The sequence below is a fragment of the Leptonychotes weddellii genome, chromosome 2 (assembly GCF_054177405.1).
Source record: "Leptonychotes weddellii isolate Sample4059 chromosome 2, ASM5417740v2, whole genome shotgun sequence".
In the NCBI taxonomy this organism is placed as follows: domain Eukaryota; kingdom Metazoa; phylum Chordata; class Mammalia; order Carnivora; family Phocidae; genus Leptonychotes; species Leptonychotes weddellii.
This window is the reverse complement of record NC_138370.1, coordinates 61,767,652-61,782,814: the sequence shown is the minus strand read 5'-3', so window position 1 is coordinate 61,782,814 and position 15,163 is coordinate 61,767,652. Positions and strand designations below refer to the sequence as shown.

Below are 15,163 nucleotides of genomic sequence, written 5' to 3'. Positions count from 1 at the left end.
AGGCCGTATATGTAAAGGCACAGACTCATTAAAGGATCTGGTATTCTGATACTAGTGCGAAATTCAGTGCAATCCAGATGCAGTGAATGACTGTAGACGTTGGAAAGGGACCAGTTTGTGAAAGAGCTTATGTGCAAAGCTAGGAAGTTTTAATTCAATGTCAAGATAGGCCTTAAGCAGGAGAAAGACATGATTGCTTAATCTTTTAAAAGGTAACTTATAGAGTGAGAAAGGATGTTCTGGTTCAGACTGCTAATTGCCTACCTCAACATGCATTCTGCTTCTCCTTATTAACAGAATCCTAATTTTAATTAGGATAGCTTTGTATTAATCTTGTATTGTTAAGGTGTCAGAGCCTCTCCCGAAGCCAGGTATGTCCATGTGGACTAAGCTGTGGCTGATGACACATAAGTAAAAGTGCTATCTGCAACATTTCAGAAAGTACCTTAAAAGAGAGAAGATACGCCATTTCCCTTCTGTCTTTCCTCTATTTTCCAGATTGCCACAGGACATGGTGTTTGATAAGACATGAGGTAAATTCGAAGATGAAAGACTTTTACTAGGATGCTGGCTTCCTGAAGACACGAAGAGGACATATTACCATAGGCTTTTTTGTAAACAAGAAATAAGTTTCTGTCTTATTTATGGCACATGCATCCAACCTCATCCCAACTTAGAAAAATGAGTATTAATGTTACTGTAATGAGAAACTCCTACATTTAAGGAGTGGCTTAAGAAGGAACTGCCAGTTAAAAAGACCAAGAAAGGTGAGACAAATGAGAATGGTCTATCAAAAGCCAAGAGAAAAATGCAGATTGAAGAGGTAGGGTGGGGACCAAAGCAGCAGATTTTAAAAGAAGTCAAGCAGGAGGAGGCCCGAATGCAGGACGTTAAATTTAGAACTATGAAGTTCTTGTTGACTTTAAAAAGAGAAATTTCAAGAGAGTAGTAACCAAGTGAAAATCAAGTTAAAGTGGGCTTCCATCGTGAATGGGAGTCAGAGAAGCTAAATTAATATTTAATTTCAGGGATAAGGGAAATAGAGCAACAGGTTAAAGGTAAAATGGGAAAAAGATGTTTGGTGTCTTTTCTCAAAACTAAACTGTATCTCCAATGATCACGATCCTGTTAATATTGGCTTTTGTTTATTAAATGAAAAGAGGTTACCCATTCTTTGCCAAGAAACTCAAAGCCTTCAAAATAAATAGGAAATGAATGGCCTTTCACATTCAGACTCACTTTCATTTGGGGACCCGACTCTGCCCATAATAGTGCGGCACTGGAAAATAAAATACTTTCTACTCCCAACTCAAATTCTGTGGAGGCATATGTGTGAGTGCAAATGGGGCAGGCATAGAGATAACATGGAACTCCCAGGTCTGAAATAAATGAAACTTCTTTTAATTCTGAAAAAGTTCTTATTCAATTATTCAAAGATTTGGAGGTGTATTTGTATCAAGGATTTCTTTTTTTTTTAATTTTTATTTATTTATTTGTCAGAGAGGGAGAGAGTGAGAGCACAAGCAGGAGGGAGCAGCAGAGGCAGAGGGAGAAGCAGGCTCCCAGCTGAGCAGGGACCCTGGGATCATGACCCGAGCCAAAGGCAGATGCCACCTAGGCAAACCTATCAAGGATTTTCAATTGCACATAAGGAAATGCAAGAATGCTGGGGCTTCCTATGTAACTCATTTGCAAGCCCTTGTGTCCATCTTCTGTCTGCTCCCCCGGACCTGGCCCCTATCCTAAACTGCCTGCTTGCTTCCTTCTTTCTTTCCCTCTTTCTTTCTTTACTAGGATAAAGGATGCAGTTAAACAGGAGTAAAGACTACACAAATGAGAGCAATGTACCAGGAGCCCAGTGCGCTTGGAATATTTTAATACATTTTCAAGTGTAAATAGCAGGTAGTTCTCACCAGCAAGAAATATGAGTCAAAAATTGGGGGCCAGAGCCAAGGCTGCCAAGATCAAAGAAGCAACATACATCAGATAAAATACTGACCATGTAAATATGTTGAATTTATGAATTCAATATATAGTAGTAGTGTTTTTTGAATACTTGAAAATATTGAAAGGATTTTAAATCCATTTTCTCATGCCATGTGTTTTTGAAAGAAATTTGTTAGACTCTGGGGAAAAAATTAAGTGTGCATTATGGTCTTCACTGAAAAGCTTAAAGAACAGATTTCTATTTCTATTAGGAAAGAGTGCTTCTCCTGCCTTCTTGGATTTGCTTGCTAACAGAAGAGATGAACGTACTTCATAATTTGCTAAGTTCCTCTATGAAGGCCAGCCATTGTTTCTATTCAGTGATTTGTAACTTAAAATATTGGCTTCAGGGGCACTTGGGTGGCTCAGTCGTTAAGCGTCTGCCTTCGGCTCAGGTCATGATCCCAGGATCTTGGGATCGAGCCCCGCATCGGGCTCCCCGCTCGGAGGGAAGCCTGCTTCTCCCTCTCCCGCTCCCCCTGCTTGTGTTCCCTCTCTTGCTGTCTCTCTCTCTCTGTCAAATAAATAAATAAAATCTTTTAAAAATATATATATTGGCTTCAACCCATTCAAACAAAATGGGTGAAATAATTTTTTACTGTACGATGGCCTTATGACTGAGTGGTATGGGGAGAGAAGTGCTCAAAACAAGACCCGTAAGGGTTATAGAAGGAACATCCATCAGATTCCTTCTTCCTGATGTACTGAATGTTCCTTGGTGTAACCTTAGAGAAATTTGAAAACCCACAGAGCTACTTTCAAGATAAATAAACTCGCACAACTTTATTCTTTAAAGCAGTAATATGTCTCAGTTACATTTAGATACAGTACAAAGAATAATAAAATAGCACCTGTAAATTTCTTAGTAGATTGTGAAGAATCTTAACTCCTTTATCTTCCTCATCTTTTTTCTCCACCTCACTAAACAAAGAAAACAGATCACTCTCCCTTCCACTCCTATTGGGTCGCCAGGGGTCTGATTTTCATGCGAACAGTCCTGAGGGAATAATCTGCACCCCTGAAGGGGACCCAGACCACTCCGTTCTCAATCTCGTAAGGACTGTTGTTCCTTGGGTCATAAGAGCCCCCGGGATAGTAGACGCCATTGAGATTGGCCGCTTGGCAGCTGTTATACCACCAGCCTCCGCCGTAGACTTCTGCGCAGTTCTCTTCCCACTGGTCTGCATCCCTGTCATAGGTGCTGAACTGCATGCCCGCGTGAGACGTATACTCTGTTCCTTCCTCTGCAGAACCCTCAATCAGAGCATCACCCGCTGTGCCCTCATAGGAAGAGACCTGCAGGGTATAACCTTCTGCCTCAGAACCTACCCTCAAGTGATATTCTGCATAAGCCTGGTTTCCAGCCCAGTCCTCTAATTCGACCCGAAGGACAGAGCCCCTCAGGGTTAGTAAGTGGAGGTATTCATTGCCTAGCCAGAATTCTCCTTCCCCCTTGTCATCCAGGCTGCCGAAACCCTTCTTGTAGTCTTGCCAGGTCCGGTTAAAATTCAGTGATCCATCCATTCTTTGCTGGATCAAAAGCCATCCTCCCAAACTGGTCTCTTGATCACAATAAACAGAAAAAATCTTACTGGATCCCGGTAGCTTGATATTGAAAATACCACTTTGGGTACCTGAAGGATGTGTTTGGAGGACATCATCACAGTCTAAAAAAAAAATTAAGCTGGTTGGAAGAAGTTATTCTCATTTAACTTTACAAAGATAGGCATGGCCCAGATTAAACGAAGGCAGATACTGGCTTCCTTTTCCTTCTTTCCTTCCATCCTACCTTCCTTCCTTCCCTCCCTCCATGGGGGAAAGAGTGCACTTACACTGGGATGAAACTTACGCAAGTGAGTGGCATTTATACCCACAAATTGCAGAGGGGATTTTCCTCAATGGATTTGAAATTTTACTTGCATGTACTGATAACAGCAAGTAACCAGCAAAGATATCTAAGCATCATTTAGTGGTAATATAACTTGTTTTTAACCTGATCTCAATGTCAACTGAGACACACTAAAAATGTGATTAATAAACTGGGTGACAATTCCAAGAGCACACATTTTGAGTGGTGAAAGAATTGGGTTAAACAAACTTAAAATCGAGTTTCAGAGGGATTCATTCATTCATTCATTTAACACGTATTTATTGAGTGATGATTCTCTGCACTGCTAGGCATTTAGGAATACAGAGATGAACATGAGAGACAAAGCCCCCACCCTCATGGAACTTACAGTCTAGTGCCCAAACACAAACAAGCAAAAGGTGTAATTTCTATAAAGTGTAATAGAGGGCTAGGAAAGAAGTTCAAGGTGCTAGGGGAGGCATTGCAAGAATAGTGAACTTAGTCTAGGGGGTCAGGGAAGGCTTCCCCAAAGGAGAAGTGTGGATACCTCTGGCAGAGCGAACTTTATCATGGCCTCTTTTGGTGGTATATCCTCCTTTGAGGGTTTCATGTTCCTCTTCAATTCCGGCCTCACCTGCCACTTTATAGCTCTTGCTTTCGTATGTGGAGTCTCCTCTGTTGTAAGTTGTACTACTGCTCGAAAATTGTTTGCTGTGACTTGAAGTTTTACCACCGAAAGGGAACTCAGGTACCCTTAAGTGTGTGAATATGTCCGATTCGGAGCCCACAGCCTGGGTCCTACTGTCAAACTCTCTGTGCGAGGGTAAAATCCCACCAGGAAATGTGTTTCCAGTTGAGGCAGTGCTGAAGAAACTCCCCAGATCGGGGTGCCTAAAACGGAGATCATCTAGGCTACCAGCAAAAGTATGGGGTAAATCACCACAGTCAGAACCATCTTCGGAGTTTACCACTTCTTTGGTCGTTTCTTTGCGACCATCAGGACCTATAATAGTCTTAGTGACTGTTTTAGAGCATGAACGACGAGTGGTGGTGGCACTCCCAGAGGTGACCTTCTCATTACCAATAAGAAGCTCTTTATCTCCTTTAGATATGACCAGTTTACCTGTGTGGTACTCTTTCTTTGTCCCTGGAGTTACACTTCCCGACACCTCCTCAAATTTGCCCCACTCTGGGTTGGTAGGCCTGGTGTTCCCATGCCCTAAGCTATCTGGCCTAAAGCTTCCGGACTCAGAACTTCCAGGTCTCCAAGGCCCAGTAGTGCCAGTCCCCACGCTCCCAGAGCTCCAAGAGCTGCTGCTGCTAGACACAGAACTTCCAGAGCTCCAAGTGTCGTCACTGCCAAGCACAGTGCTCCCAGGCCCTGTGCTCCCAGAGCTCCAAGTGCCATCACTGCCAAGCACAGTGCTCCCAGGCCCGGTGCTCCCAGGCCCGGTGCTCTCAGGGTTCCAAGTGCCAGAACTTCCGGGTCCAGAGCTGCCAGGGTTCCAAGTGCCAGAACTTCCGGGTCCAGAGCTGCCAGGGTTCCAAGTGCCAGAACTTCCGGGTCCAGAGCTGCCAGGGTTCCAAGTGCCAGAACTTCCCGGTGTGAAGCTCCCGGGGTTCCTGGGGCTTTCAGGCACTGATCCTGTTCCATGAGATGCAGTGTCTCCTCGGGTATTTCCATCTTTACCAGACCCCTCTAATGTCATTTTCATCTGTTGCATTTCCGTGAGTGCCCTCCACTCTGAAGGGACCTGCTGAAGCTGGCTCTTGAAGTCCCCAGGAAGCGTATTTACAGATGTGGTCATTTTCAGCCGGGGTAAGTACTGCCTATCTTTAGGTGGAAGTAAGTCTTTGGCAATGACTTGTTCAAGTTGCTTCTGCTGATCTTCATAGTACTTTAGATCTGTCCTACGTTCTAAAGCCCTATTGCATGAACCTTGGCAAGATCGGATCTTAATATCAATGTCCACCTAAGAGAGGGGGAGAAAGGGAAAGAAAAGAGGTCGATATAAATAAAGAAATTATGCCTATTCACTTCTAAGCAGTTAATTTATTTTTTGGAAACTGGATTCATTTCTTTAAGGTTAATACCTACCAATCAATACTCTATTATTCGTTTATGTCACACCCTCAGTGGAAGAGATGTTAGGTATTGTACGGTTAGCCTGGAGAAGCAATAGGAGCTATTTGGATTCATCTTAGTCTTAAAACATATCAGTAAGATGCTATTCCTTCTGAAAGGAAACACTGATGAATTGACCCTTAGTGAGACTGAGATTGAAGATCCAGAGGCATGGTGGTGTCAGAGCTTTGGAACAAGACAAGCAGGGACTTAATATTTGCTCTTGAAATTTACTATGTATCCTTGGAAAATTTGCTTAATATCATTGAACTTTTTTTCTTCATTTGTAGAGTGGGGGAAATAATACCTACTTTGTAGGTGGATAATGGATATAACACTTAGCTCTACATAAATTCTAGTCTTCAATACAAAATTCTGACTTACTTTGTGACTTTAAACAATTCTAAGCTAACCTTTTTAATGTTACTTTTATAAAAAGCAAGCCCCTCCTTAACATTCAGGGATATCATGAAGGCATGCATTTCTATCTTAAGTACTTTGGAATAAAATTGGAAGTTGCTAGAAGGAGGCAGCATATTTATCTGGGGCCTTTGTTATTGCGTTGTTGTGTGCTATAAGGTCAAAGTACCAAATATGTGATGCTTACTGTTAGTGCTGGCAAAATCCCCTCTCACGAGTTCCATTACATTCCCTGTCAATGAACCAGAGTCCTTATTGTTCTTCAGTGAATGACTATTGCCTTCCTTTTCCCTGCTATTCGAAAACAAGAAAATCTGGTCTTAGAGCCAAACACTCACTTACCTCCAGTCGTTTCATATCTACCAGCTGATCCCTGACATTTTTCTGTAAAAGGCGGATTTGCTGTACTTGTTCTATGACTTTGCGCCTCAGGATTTCAATTTTGCTTCTCAGATCTTCTGACACTTGGCTATATGTATTATCATTATCTGAAAAAAGCAAGAGTGAAGGAGCTGCTAAGTGTTTTTCTTATCATAGCCAGCAAAAGAAGGAAATCTACTTATAAATATCATTTCCCTTTTAATAACAATTTGTTCTTTGGACATTTTATTTGTCAGTTCCAAATCTATTAGGCATTTGATATTTGAACAATGTCATGTCCTTTAGTCATCCATAGCTGTCAATTAAGATGCTTTACTAGCAATTAGTAATCCAAATAAATGCAGAAGAAATGTCTTTGGAATTTTAAAGGTATAATTAGGAGATTAAATTTGATAACATTTCAATTATTTCATCATATCTTTAACCAAGGGACTTAAAAATAATGTTAACAATATGCTAACATACTTAAACATATTCTTGGATTTTCTTACTGAGAAGTTTTCCCTCCTACCTATAGATTTGAAATTGTTCCTAAGATTTTTTTTTCCTTAGGTCAGCAAGAGTCTTCTTTATATCTTTAGGAGACACTTAACTAATTTAAAGTCAACAGTGCAGCAGTAATGGCAAGTGAGTGATCCTGTTGACCTAAGGAAAAAAAAAATCTTAGGAACAATTTCAAGATGAACCATGAGAGACTATGGACTCCGAGAAACAAACTGAGGGTTTTAGAGGGGAAGGGCATGGGGGGATGGGTCAGTCCGGTGATGGGTATTAAAGAGGGCGCGTTCTGCATGGAGCACTGGGTGTTATGCGCAAACAATGAATCATGGAACACTACATCAAAAACTAGTGATGTAATGTATGGTGATTAACATAACATAAAAAAAAAGATATAAAGAGTCAAAGCAAGGCTTCAGGAACTAGGGCCTCGCTAAATTTGCTTCCCATGCCCAGAGCAAATCCAATGTCTCCTTGTCCTAAGGAGACTTAGTCATAGTCCTATGAGAATGTAGAACATAGCTCTATATTTTAAATTAAAAAACAAAACATAAACAGCTTGGTGGAGTTGGACTCCCAGCTCCATCCCATGATAGCTTTGTGTCTTTGGGTAAGTCTCTTGATCCCTCAGTTTCCTCCCTCCTCTGTAAGACAGAAACATAACAAAAAGTTATGCTCATCTTCTTTTCAGCATATACTCTTTAAAAAAGAACACATTTAAATTCTAGTCTTCAATACAAAATTCTGACTTACTTTGTGACTTTAAACAATTCTAAGCTAACCTTTTTAATGTTACTTTTATAAAAAGCAAGCCCCTCCTTAACATTCAGGGATATCATGAAGGCATGCATTTCTATCTTAAGTACTTTGGAATAAAATTGGAAGTTGCTAGAAGGAGGCAGCATATTTATCTGGGGCCTTTGTTATTGCGTTGTTGTGTGCTATAAGGTCAAAGTACCAAATATGTGATGCTTACTGTTAGTGCTGGCAAAATCCCCTCTCACGAGTTCCATTACATTCCCTGTCAATGAACCAGAGTCCTTATTGTTCTTCTGATAATCAAATAATGAATTTTTGAGCTTATTTATTCTGTTTGTAAAATCTTGATTGACTTCATCAATTAACCCTTTCATCCTGCAGCCAGAAGGGCATTTGTAGTTCTGGAAGTGAAGAGGAAAAATTATATTAAGGGTCTATATCTTAGATCCAGTACAATTTTGAAGTACATTTGAACAATGTACAATCCAGTACATTGTTTGCGTATAACACCCAGTGCTCCATGCAATACGTGCCCTCTTTAATACCCGTCACCCAGCTATATTTCAAAATACCCCCCCTTTCCCCTCCCTCCCCCAATATGCTGACATCATCTATTGACTTAAAAGTAGTTTAAGAGGACTAGTCAGAGGTCATAGAGAGAAATTCTGGAATGAGGGTACACTAAATAATAAATTAGGCCCCACAAAATCTTGAGGCCATAATACTTAGGTTCCTGGGATTTGTCTGAACATGCAACTAAAATCCAAACTGTTAATCCCATTAATGACCCAGAGTTTGGGAGGTAATTCAAATACTGCTCTCAGGGTGAGGTTGCTTTCCATTTGTCTTCTTGAATTTGGCATGTAATGAGTTATTAGATTATTTCCCAACTGAAAAGTTTTCTGTGACCTACTGGGTCATCCTGTGCACAATTCTAGCACCACAGGGAAGGATTCTCCCACTCCCTCTGCCCACCACTCACCCAGTCTTCATCAGCACAGAAGGGCCAGTCTGTCTCCTTGCAGGCAGATTGCTGTCTTTCCACGATCCTGGGGCCACGCACACCTCCTCCTTCGGCTATAAATTCACCTTCCTTGTTATCTGTGGTCTTTACAGATTCATTCGAACACACAAAAGAGAACAACATTACGCAGATAAGAAGACACAGGCATGCCTGCAAACCCAAGGGAAGGGGGGGTGGGGCTCTCCCAGAGATTAAGAGCACCTGCTTTGGGGCCTCTGCAAGCTTTCTGACATTTTGACTGAAAATCCTAATACCTATTTCATGGAGTTGTACGAGTTAAAGGAGATAGGGTAAATACATTTTTTTTTTAAAGATTTTATTTATTTATTTGATAGAGAGAGACACAGTGAGAGCAGGATCACAAGCAGGGGGAGAGGGAGAGGGAGAAACTGGCTTCCCGCAGAGCAGGGAGCCCGATGCGGGGCTCGATCCCAGGACCCTGGGATCATGACCTGAGCCAAAGGCAGACGCTTAACGACTGAGCCACCCAGGCGCCCTGGGTATTAATACATTTTTTAACACTGTTGGATGTGAAACAAGCATTTAATAAATGCTAGGAGTTTTAAATACGGAAAATGTATTATGTACGGAAAATTATTTGAATCAACAAAATTAGTTAAAATTTACATTTTCATTTTCAGTAATGTCTGGAGATAGAAAGGTAATTGAAAAGTTCAGAGTTCTTTCCCTTATAATTTCTGTTTCAGTAGGAAAAAACCTACACTATTTTAGCTTAATTTCTCTCTCCTTCAACTTTCTACTTTGATCTGATGGATTCGTAATTTGAGCAGGTACATACCAAGGGCACAAATGTGGCCAGATCAGACTGGGAAATGCTTTTTAGGTTACCCACTCACGTAATAATTTCCTTTTAATTGCAATGCAAAAGAGTAGACTGAAAGCAAAAATAATGGTCCATGACTGACAACTTTTTTTGAACACCTTTCTAATTAGAAATATAGATTTTTAGAAAAATTTCTATCATGACCTATGAAGTGAAATAGGACATAGAAATATTCTTCCAGCAAGACTTTATAGCCTCATAAATCAAGATGGATTTTAAGTTTTAGTTATTTTTATTTTGTACTACTAACTTACAAAGATTTTGCTATGACTATTTTAATCTCAGATAGTTTAGTCTTTTTTTTTTTAGTAATCTCTATGCCCAGTGTGGGGCTCGAACTCACGACCCCGAGATCAAGATTCACATGCTTTATGGACTGAGCCAGCTCCCTTGGATAGTTTATTCTTATAATTAGCTAATATTTGCTATCTCATTTTTTAAGAAGTACCCTAATAATAATAATATTATTATTCAAGCAATCAAGGACAGTTTATTTAAAAGAACAAGTACAATCTCTTTAAGAAATAAAATTATAAATTCAAACATACTTCAGAATAAAATGGCACAACAATAAAAACAGGCAAAAGTTAAATATTTATGCCAATAAGAGAGAGATAACTGAAAACTTATGCATTATCCAAAATATCGTTAGCAAATGATGTTAGTCTTATTTTCCGTAAAACTTTTTTTACTTAAAGTTTACTATAAGAAAGAAATTTAAGTTAGAAACCCTCTTTAGTTTTTTTGCTCTGGTAGTAGGTTTTATGAGCGGTGAAGGGAAAGAAATAAATTGGAATAATTCATAGCCCAGGAAGTAACTGAGTTTCTTAAACATATTTGTCATGTTTTTATAAGATCTAAGTGTTTCAAAGGCCTGTTGAATTAAGTTCCTCTTCTTTTCTACAGGTCTCTGGAGTCAAACTTCAGAAATCATTGCGATATTTAGTAATTATTTTAAAAGATTGCTTCCCAAAAAGAATATTGCCTTCTCAATTAATCTCTCCTAACTATGTAATATGTAATAAAATATCCTATGTAATATGTTTTAAAACAACAAATTTGCTTTTCTTGGGGAAAAAAAAACACACAAAAACAACCTTTCAGGAAAGCTACATTAAACCACTGTTCTGCATATTATGGACAACTAGCAATAAATTAATAATTAGATTTTTAAAATTCTTAGCAAAAGAATGCTTTGTTCCGTTAACTAGCATGAACTATCTCGAGGCTTTATTGGAACAAAGAGGGCAAAGACTTCTTCCCATAACACAAATAAACAAATGATGTTGTAAGGCTGAATTATAGACACGGAAGCTTTCCCTGTGAATTTCTATACTTTAGTCCAGCTAAGTCTCCTCCTTACTCTTGAGGTGTCAGGCTCATCTAGGACCTTGCCTCCATGGCGTAGAGCTTATAAAGCTCTCAGTGTGTGAGGACGTAGGTAAGTCTCTCAGACCTGCAAGCTCTTTGCAGAATAAACACCAGAGAGAAAGCAAGAAGAGAAAATAAAGGTGACCATACCCAGACTGTGCCCACCACACTCAGGACCAGGCAAAAGATCTTCGCAGAAAACATCTTTTCTCAGGGTGGAGCTGGCTCTTAAGGAGCACCCCAGCTGAAAGAGAGGAAGACTGCCTCCACTCCTAGCGCCCATCCCATTTAAATCTGCAAGGAGGTTTGATTAATCATTATCTTTGTCCTGTTTAGACAGTCAATATGCGCTCTACAACCCCTGCTTCTTCTGTAAGGTTGGTGTCCCCGAAGTTCTTGCTCAATTCCCCCAAGTTTGTGTGCTTTTGATAAGCTGTTGCAAAGGTAGCAGCAATTCCAGGACCATCTCACATTCCAGGAACAGGATGACTTTAGAAAGGCAAAAGGAAACATAGGAAGACAGACCTCTGCTTGAGTACTTGAGACAATATGGAGAGGGGCTGAGGCAGGCTAGAAACAGCCCCCTGCAAACAGAGATCTGGCAAATGATAGTTCACTTCATGTAGGAATTATGGTTGGATGATCAGACTTTTAAGAAATGACTGTGGTGGGGGTGCCTGGGTGGCTCAGTAGGTCGAGTGGTGGACTCTTGATTTTGGCTCAAGTCGTGGGCTCAGGGTCCTGGGATCGAGCCCTGCTTCTGGCTCCCAGCTGAGTGGAGAGAGTCTGCTTCTCCCTCTCTCTCTGCCCCCCCCCCGCCCCCTGCTCACTCTCCCTCTCTCTTTCTTATATAAATAAATAAATAAACTCTTAAAGAAATAAATAAATCTTTAAAAAATTGACTGTAGTGATAGGCTGACCCTGAAATCCTTCTATACGTTACCTTGAACAGATTCTTTTCCTCTATCCAAAACAGTTAAGACGTAGCCCCTGGAGCCAAGCATCTTAGGTTCATAATCTTAGGTACACCATTTCCCAACTCTGTGCTTTTGACAAACTACATGTTTTTATGAAGCATAAATGAGTTAATCCTTGTAAAGCCCTCAGAGTGGTGATTCCCACATAGTAAGTACTCATTGAGTGTTAACAATTATTGGAGAACATAAAGTGCCATGAAAAATATCGTTTCTTTCCTGTGTCTATGCCTTTGGACATGCCAGTTTACTTTCCCTGCTCTTCATCTTCATATGAAAATTTTCCTTGGCCAGATCTAGCAAACAAAAAACCAGGATGCCCGGTTAAATTTGAATTTTGGATAAACAACATATACATTTTAATTTAAGTATGTCCCATGCAATGTTTGGGACATAACTTATACTAAAAATTTTTGTTTATCAGAAATGCTTATTAACTGGGGGCATCTTATAATTTGCCTGACAGACCTACCTTGCCTTAAATTCTGATTCGTATGTGAAGTCTATTCTGATAATAGTAATAGCTAATATTTGTTGAGTGTTTGCTAAGTGCCAGGCACTTTGCTAGACACTTTACATCATACTTGATTCCATCTCTCCAATTGAAAGCCATCTCTTGTTCTTCCATACTCCTTTAGACCATGTACCACTCATATGACATTTATCACTGTAGGAGTGTTGTCCATTTCCTTCACTAGATCACAAACTGGAGAACTGACACATTTTACTGGTCTTTATGTGGTCCCAAATGGCATGGGCCCTCACTCAGCAAGAAAACATGGGTGTAAAGTTGTAAAGTCGACCTGCTGCCTCCTCACGCATTGTAGGCATGTGAAGCTTGCTATAAATGGATGAAAGCCTGGGTACAAGGCAGCACCTTCCTTCACTACTTGTTCTCTGGAAGGTTCTTTGATCAAGCTCACTCCTGATGTTGCTTTCTTGGATTTCTAGCTGCAGCTGCAAAACTCGGAGGGAACCCTAGAATCCATCCAGGTTCTGGAAGGCCATGGTTCTATGGAGAGTTGAGTTTTACTCAGTCGACCGTGACTAAACTGGCAAAATGCCAGGCATGGATAGAAACTTGAGGCTTGACCTCTTCAGATGATTTTGTCTGCTCACAAGAATTGTTCCTCTTGGGAAGTGAACACAGTATATGGAAGATGTTTCTAGAGAGCAATCTAGGGGGCTGCAGGTGATTCAGTTGAACATAATCTAATTGAAAGTAAGTTAACAGAAAACAGTTTGAACAGAAAACATTCATTTGACTGAATGCCTCAGCTCTGGTGTCACATCAAGGCATTTCCAAGGTCCCACTTTTAGCCTTTAGCCCTGCCGTTCCATGGTTCCCTCAAGAATCTGCACATCCAAGGCTTCTCTCAGATGGTATCTCCTCAGAGAGGCCTTCTTTGGCCAGCGCACCTACAGAGCAGTCATACCATGAACCTAGTTTTGTTTTTCTTTCTATTTTATCACTACAAGATAATGTATATTTGGAAGGTTATTTGTTTATGTCCCCCTACACTGAGCTTCGTGAGGCCAAGGCACACTGCCTTGTACAAGATCAGGCATAGAGTAAACGCTAGTAAGGGTTTGTTGGAAGAATGAAAGGCTGTCACAATGGCGACACAGAATGGTGTAAATAATGGCCTTGGCAGAGAGTGAGATCTGGATTCTAGCTAAGTCACATGGGTTTAGTCAAACTCAATTCTCTGAGTTTACTTATCTGTCAGATGGGAATGGCAATATTTATCTTGCAGGGTTCTTGTGAGGATTATATAATATGGCCTATATAGCATGTTGGATATACACAATGAGGAGACCCAGAAATGGTCGCTTTTATTGTTCCTAGAATGTCTCAGTACCACAAAATTGAAAGTTCCCATGTTACCTCTCCAGTGCCCAAATTCCATAATCAGACAAGTTTGTGGGGCATTCTTTTGGCCCGACCCTGCAGGACAGAGCACCCACGAAGCTGGGCCCTCCCCCCCATGAACAAGCTGTATTATAACCTATGGAGAAGTAGGTTTTGTTTAGCCAGGAAGCCATGCAGATGAACAGGTGACAAATAATACAGGGAGTATCAGTTTTTTAAAGCATGTGACATTAAGGATATTTTGACAAATATAAAAATGGGGGGGAAGTCTGAGAAACTTCTAGTTTCTTAAACCACAACCTCTGTAGAGTATTGTATTTTTCCCAGAGATGACCAAATCCTAATTTTTTTTTTAGCTCTAATGAGAGGGATGTTTCATTTACTTGTCCTTTTGAAATTAATAAAATATTCCACAAATTAAAATTATCTAATTGCAGGGATTCCTATATTTGCTATGCCATAATATCTGGCAGGGATGAAATGGTATATAATGTATGTAAAAAGAATAGAAATTCTATAGCTGTAATTATGCAAGATGTTTCTGGAAAATATTCACTATGTCTTCTAGCATAGATCTATATGACTCTGTAATTTTATTATTGTCCTAATAACAAGAAGATAAGGGTGCTTTGACAGGACATATCTTATCAAAACAGTATTAAATGCACAGTTAGAAAGTACTAAAATTAATTTCTAAAGTTTGAAATGCCTGAATTATGAGAATTTAGGCAATTCTGGTACTTACGGTCTCTTTCAGGGCCTCTGCCTCAGGTTTTACAGCAGAGACTAATCTATAAAGGAGTCACTGGAAAACAATGGCAAGGCTACTTAGCTTTGTGTATCTGATTTTCTCTATTGGTCTCCTGTATTTCAAGGGTGTTGCAAAAGTTGGTTTTTAACCAAACTGTTTACTGTGAAAGGTGAATGAGCTGTTGATGATGTATGTAAGAGTAACTAATAGGACTTTTACTTTCAGAACTCATCAGTACCCTGATGGCTCCAGATGGTTTCCCTGGAAATTATAGCTCTAGAGAAAAGATGGGAATTTCCTTAAACATA

The 15,163-nt window shown here is 40.1% G+C and overlaps 1 protein-coding gene across 1 annotated transcript; it reads right to left on the bottom strand.

Moving 5' to 3' along the window:
• Window positions 1-2,742: 2,742 nt before the first annotated feature.
• FGA (fibrinogen alpha chain) lies at window positions 2,743-11,534 on the bottom strand. The gene is made up of 6 exons (XM_081811643.1): window positions 11,408-11,534; window positions 9,001-9,126; window positions 8,236-8,419; window positions 6,723-6,868; window positions 4,383-5,808; window positions 2,743-3,653 (listed from the first exon to the last, which is right to left on the bottom strand). Exons 1-6 carry the CDS (start codon window positions 11,459-11,461, stop codon window positions 2,944-2,946), a joined length of 2,646 nt encoding a protein of 881 aa, XP_081667769.1. The 5' UTR covers window positions 11,462-11,534; the 3' UTR covers window positions 2,743-2,943.
• Between the last annotated feature and the right edge of the window lie 3,629 nt (window positions 11,535-15,163).

Bases quoted from the DNA above. Each gene is read 5' to 3' on its own strand.
- FGA (XM_081811643.1), bottom strand. From the start codon at position 11,461: ATGTTTTCTGCGAAGATCTTTTGCCTGGTCCTGAGTGTGGTGGGCACA. The intron at 9,127-11,407 runs GTATGGTCACCT...GAATCTGTAAAG, and splicing joins GTGTGGTGGGCACAGTCTGG to ACCACAGATAACAAGGAAGG. The intron at 6,869-8,235 runs GTAAGCATCACA...TGCTTTTTTCAG, and splicing joins GGATTTTGCCAGCACTAACA to ATAATGATAATACATATAGC.